General features: G+C 25.3%; 1 protein-coding gene across 1 annotated transcript; it reads right to left on the bottom strand.

Moving 5' to 3' along the window:
• Positions 1–726: 726 nt before the first annotated feature.
• On the bottom strand, positions 727–5,245 carry LOC145837068 (dnaJ homolog subfamily C member 12-like). Its single transcript, XM_082944835.1, has 5 exons — positions 5,142–5,245; positions 4,251–4,382; positions 2,043–2,129; positions 1,771–1,819; positions 727–1,405 (listed from the first exon to the last, which is right to left on the bottom strand). Exons 1-5 carry the CDS (start codon positions 5,214–5,216, stop codon positions 1,314–1,316), a joined length of 435 nt encoding a protein of 144 aa, XP_082800961.1. The 5' UTR covers positions 5,217–5,245; the 3' UTR covers positions 727–1,313.
• Between the last annotated feature and the right edge of the window lie 1,367 nt (positions 5,246–6,612).

Below are 6,612 nucleotides of genomic sequence, written 5' to 3'. Positions count from 1 at the left end.
TTTGTTTATGTTATTTCTACATATCTATATATATATATATATAGTAAATTGATTTGGATAGGAGTTCATAAACATTGTGAATTACTTTTCATAAAAAAAATACAATGTAAGAAATTTATATCAATTTCTTTACTGATACATATGCATGTTTTTGTGCTTAAGAATAACCAAGTGTATGTGAAAAGTCAAAAAAACAACAAAATAAATTTAACATAAAAAAACTTATAAAAAAAAACTTATTTTAAATTCCAATGTTTAGTTTTCTAACAACTTGTTTTAACACTTTTTTCAGAAAAATTTAAACACGATTTTGATGTATTAGAACATTAATTAAGTAAAAATAAATATTTATTTTTATAAGTATAAAAGTATAACATATTGACTTAAGAATACAAATACAACCATTAATAGTGTAAATAAATTTAAAAATAATAAAAAATTATATTTGCTATAAAATAATTTAATTAATTACTAAATTAAACAAAAGCCGGTTGAAATATTTAGCAAAAAATAATATTTAAAAACAAAATTAAACATTACTCTATTTACTATTTTTAAAACTTGAAAGCATTAATATTTTGTTAAAAAAAATTAAATATTTTTTTAAATACAAAATTTCAACCAATAAAAGAGACTAATAAAAGTAAGCTAATTTGAAGAACTCATTTTTAATAAAGAAACTTTAAAAATTAATCTTGAGAATACATCCAAAATAAAGTGGTTCAAAACATATAAAAATAAAATTTGTTGTAAGAATTTGTTGTAATTTGACAAGATAAATCATCCAGTGAAATTTATAGTTAAAACTTTTTAGTTAAATTACTGCCTAGGAATACTTGCCAGTATAAATCTTAATTACATTGTTCTCAAGACTATTAACTTTTAAATCTATTTTAAACTAAGCGTTTAAAAAATAAATGTTTTTCAACCTTTTCAAAAGCTATGCTTACTATGTAACTGGAAAGTTATGGTGTAAAAATTAAGTTATAAAATATATGAAGCACTTTTATTTGTATGTTATGAGTTTTCTAAAGGATAAACATTGTTTTGAGTATTAATAATTTGTTTCAATTTAGCCTTTTAAAATAGAAAAACAAGTGAAAAATTCTGTTTTTAACTTGCAAAAATTTTTGTGCTCAGTAAATTAATTTTTATGCACACTGATGAGCTTAAGTGCACAATTAAAGAGTAAGAAATGATTTGTAATTTTGGAACAACTTAAACTTTATAAAAACTAAATAACAGATTACTAAGTAGATTACACAGTATTAATTGAATTGCACATAAAATTTCAATTTAAAACATTGTTATAATCAAATTTGGTAATTACGAAATTTTTTTAGTTGTTGAGAAAAACTTTCACTGATTTGACTCGTACTAGAAGATTGCACTGGTTTCTCACTATCTGTTAATAAAAGATTAAAATTAATTTGGTAAAAAAAGAGTGCATAATATATAAGTTTTATAACAAAATTTGTTTAAATATTGTTTAATATATGTTAAAACAGCATAACAACAAAATTATAGTTACTAAATAAGTGATTTTGTAGACTTTTTAAATTACATAATTTAACTATTCAAAACAAAAGCATTAAAAAGTTCTTTTATAAATATCACATAAAAGATTGTTCAGGAAGATTTTGAAACAAATCAATAAAATAGTGATAAATGTTCATGTTTGTATTTCTCAACTTTCATTAGATTTTGTTCATGTACATTATTTTATTAATCAACACTAAAGTTTTAACAACTTTAATTTAACAAAACAACCTAAAATCATCGGATCTTTTTTGCTTCCTTCCGTGTACCAGTGCATTGACTAAAATAAATATTGGAAACATTTTATATTTACTTACATCTTTCAAAAAATATTATGGATCAGAGACACAAAATAATATACTTTCTACTTTTCAAAAAGTGTACAGTAAAAAAAATTGGCGTGTGTAATAAAATAAATTGAACAGATTTCTTATTGAAATACTGTCAACCAGAAATAAAATAACTTTATAAGCAAACAACATCATATATAACAAATAACTTACACATTTATTTCTACTTCTGAACTCATACCATCTGTGAAAGGGAATTGGTATTTCATTTAATCTCCATTGATCGTATTCTTTTCGTTTCTGAATAAAAAAATTATAACTTCAAACTTGCGATTTGTAAAAATACTTTTGAAAATTTTATGAAAATAGTAGTTTTGTAGTAAAAGTATTCTGTTTAACTTTGTTAAATACTTTTATGGAAAAAAAAATAAATGTTTATATCAGCATTTACAAAAAATAAGAAATTTAGGGGTCATAAATTGTAAGGGGGGAAAGAATGGTAAAGGGGCCATAGGGTAACCATAATTTCAAACTTACACTAGACATTCTAAAGTTGATGGCTAGGAGCAAAAAAGGTCTAAGTAGTATTCAATATTAGTATTTTGAAAGAAGGGGCCATAGCTTTTTTAATTCTTGAAAGGGGGCCTTATGAAAAAAAGTTTGGGAAAGTTTGGTTTAGGTGATCAGTTTTAAAGGTAGCACTGGTCTTTGTTTTTTTCTTATTTGGTTTATTATTGTATTGTAGTTCAATTAAGCCACATGAAAATATGTTTCATAATTTTTGGATGGCAAAACTTTAATCTTACCAGTTGGTTTAAATTTTTTAAGCCAATTTATTAATAGAGTTTCCTAATTAGCATGGTCTTGATAGAAGAAAATTATTATCATTTTAGTTTAAATACAAATGCTTCTTTTTATCTAGTGCCACGCATAAGTAACCTTTTTTAAAATTTGAAAACTAATAAAATAAAAGTGGTTTCACAACTTAACATATATTAAATGCTGTCTTTTTTTGTACATTATGTATAAGTGGTATGATCACAACAATAAAACTTTATTAAATGTAGTATAAAATCCATAAAGAACAATATCATATGACGCATCAATGAGTTCAGACCCATATTAATAGTTTTGTATTTAAGAGACTACAAGATCTATATTATAGTGAATAAACAAATAAAAGTACTAAACTTTACCAACGATAAGAAATAAAAAAAATCAAGCAGTTCGGTTAGTTTTATACATATATGAAAAAGGTACATTTCAAAACAAAGAAATGGTAATGAACCATAAAAATCAGAGCTCAAAAAGTAAACAGAAAATGTGTAAAAGAGCATTGTAGTGTTAAAAATTATCTTTTTAATAAAACAAAAAAAAAAAAAACTTTTATTGTTAAAACATATATAGACTCCAGTATAAACTTTTTTTATAATATATACAGTTTTACAAATTTTACATCAATTATTTTTTTTAATGATGAATCTAGTCAAGCTGGTATAATATTTATATAAAAGATCTCAAAATTTGAACCAGGGTTTTAGAAACATCAAAAAACAAACTCCACTTATTTAAGAAAAAAAAAACAAGCAAGAAAGTTAAAACATTTTCAGACTACAAAAAGATAAGGTAGTACAAAGTAAACTTTTAAAATGAGTTATTTTATCAAATAAATGTAGTTAAACAAACAGTGTTTGACTTCTTTAATGATAAAATTAAATAAAACACAGCTTAAAAAAACAACTTTGTAACATTTTACTAAACTTAATTATTTTATAAAGAAATAAACAATACATAGTTGCCACTCTTTGATTCAAAAAAAACTTTCTTGAGTGACCTTAAACTGTCCTGAGTCATTTTGAGTGTTTTTAAATCCTTAAAAAAATCCTAATTATTAGAACCAAGTTCTTCATCAAAATTGGTTTTAAAATAATATTGAAAATAAATCAACTATATCTTATTCAAAATCTAGAAAATAACTGGCCTGAGACTTAAAGAAAACTTAAAACTATCCTGTGTGTTTTTTTTATAAAATAATAAAACTATCCTTAGTCAACATGATTTTAAAATCAAACTCAAAGTATCCTGAGTTATGAGTGTGTGGCAACCCTGAAACAAACTTATATTTGATGCAAAAGGGTAAAATTTGTATTAAACCTTCAGAGTATAGATTTTGCTTGGGTTCAAGGACAGTATTATTTTTCATAGTGTATACACAAATCAATCTAAATTTTAAAACAAAACCAATATCTTTAGTAATTAATCAAACAAAGTAAATTAAACACTATGTGACAAATCTGTACAATAATACATAGATAAAAGACCTGTCAACACTCAGTAACACAACATAATAAACAACTTTTTACCAGATTTTTTGGTGGTAATTAAACTTTGTAATATATTAAATTTAAACATCAAACTCACTTCATCATCGGTGAGAACTTCTTTAGCTTCTTGCAGCAGAGTGAACTTTTCAAGTGAATTTTTATCGCCACAATTTTTATCCGGGTGCAGTTCAAGCGCTTTTATCTTGTACTCTGTCAATATTTGCTCTTTCTGTAAAAAATGTACAAATAAAAATCAACTTGTAGGTTTAGACAGCTCTAAGGAGATTAAGCTTTTACAGAATATAAAAACTTATAAAGTTTGATGATACCAGAGTTATTAGTTACACATAGCATTTGAAATAAAACTAATGCATACAGGGTTGCCACTCTTGGAGTCTAAAATTTTACCTGAGTGACCAGAAACTTCTTTGAGTAAACTTAAACTATCTAAGTTTTCCTGAGTTTTTTTCAAATACTTAAAAATGTTATTATTTAGTAAAAAATTACAATATTAATTTTAAGAATATTGAAGAACTAGCCGCAAGGCTAAAAAATTTCTAAATAAGCACTTAGAAAACAAATAAAATTAACTTTTTTGAACAAAATATTGAAACTAGATTAACTAAATCACATTCTAGATCTAGAAAAAACTTTCCCTGAGATATTTTTTAAATCATAAATCTTCCCTGAAGTTTTTAGAAAAAACCAAAACTGCCTTGAGTTTTCCTGAGTTAAAAGAAAAGAATCAAAATTCCCAGAGTTTCCCTGAGATTTTCTATAACTTGAAAATTCTCTGAGTTTCCCTGAACTCCCTAAGTGTGTGGCAACCCTGTGCATACTAGTAAAAACAGCTTGTAGGAAGTCAAATATATAAGAAATAATAAGTATCAATATATGTTCAAGTTATTACACATATCATTTGAAAACTTTGTGCATGTTAGTACTGCTTAATTATTTAAGTTAGTACTAATGAATTCAATTGACTTACAGTAGATGACAATCCACAACCAATTATCTTGTAAAAATCTTCCTTAGTTGAAGAGCCATCAACATAAATCTCCATTTTTTTGAGTAAAGAAAAAGAAAATATAACAACCTATTTGTTAAATCAAATACTAAGAAAAGTACAAATGAAACTAGATGTTATAAGTTAACAACAACAAAATTGTAAAACCTATTAAGAAAATTAAAACAACTTTGTGATAACTATTTTTAACAAGTTAAACTCAGTTATATGATAATTGTTAAAAATATAGAATTAATATGATATTAAGTTTTTCTCTAATAAAATAAAATGCCCTCAAACTTTGATGGGTTGTGTTTTAAAAGTACTTTAAAAAAAAAGCAAAAATTAACTGGTTACTTTATTGTTTGATTAAGAAAAAAACGTATTAAGCACTCTATGGATTTAACTAGGTTGCCACTTTTTAAATAAAAACCAAAACCTAAATTTGAGTGACCAAAAATTAGCCTTAATTAAATTAAACATAAGTCAGTTAAAGTAGTGAAACACTAATAAAAAGTATTTTAGTCCAAAAACCAAACAAATTCATTGTTAATGAAACTTAAAAACTTACTAAATTGTAATAATAACAAAAAGACATCACATTTAAAATAAAAAACATAATATTCCTTTAAAAAATGATTATAAAGTCAAAAAATTTAGCCTAAATTTCTTAAAAAAAAACTCGTCGGAGTTTCACAAAACGGTGATTTACAAAAAAACTACAATCAAGCCTAAGTTAGTTTTAATTTTTCATGCAATCTGAAACTTTTTTTACCTACTCTTAGTGTGTTTCAACCCTGCCTTAAAAAATAAAACTATGATTAATTCGAATAGTTATCTTTGAAAAAGTCATGAGAAGTCATTTGATGCTTTTTTTGGCAGGACAAGTTTTTCTTCAACAGTTGCCTTTTTCAACAAATACAAAAAGTGATCATGAGTCATTTTGAGCTCATTATAAACCTCTGGGGCACTTTCCATTGCTGCGACACAATTCAACTGTTCTTTGATGCCTGCAGCATTCTCAAACAACTTTCTGTATCCTAAAAACTGGAACTTTTCTGTGTTTGTTTCAGTCATTAGATCAACGTTATTCACCTGAAAAACACTATAAAGATCATCTAACTGAAGTAAATGTTCACTTTTAACAATTTTGTTTACTTCACCAAGGGGCTTTTCAATTTCCAAACCGTTCCTTTTCTTAAACCGCTGATACCACGTGTTTGATGCTTTGAAATCTTCAACAGTCATTTGGGTGGCCATCTCCGCAGCTTTATCCATAACTATTGAAGCTGTAATGGGCAGTTTTTCTTCTGTTTCAATCCATTCTATCAGCTTGGATTCTAGCTCTGGAAACTTTGCCTGCCTTACTCTGAGCTTTTTGTTTTTAACATCTTCAGAAAAGCCTGCAGACCTTCGTTTGATTGCTTCTCTGTTAGTCCACGTTTTTTTAACG

Source organism: Thalia democratica, chromosome 5 (assembly GCF_965202585.1).
Source record: "Thalia democratica chromosome 5, ktThaDemo2.hap1.1, whole genome shotgun sequence".
Classification (NCBI taxonomy): domain Eukaryota; kingdom Metazoa; phylum Chordata; class Thaliacea; order Salpida; family Salpidae; genus Thalia; species Thalia democratica.
The sequence above is the reverse complement of the archived record's forward strand: the minus strand, read 5'-3'. Positions and strand labels throughout refer to the sequence as shown.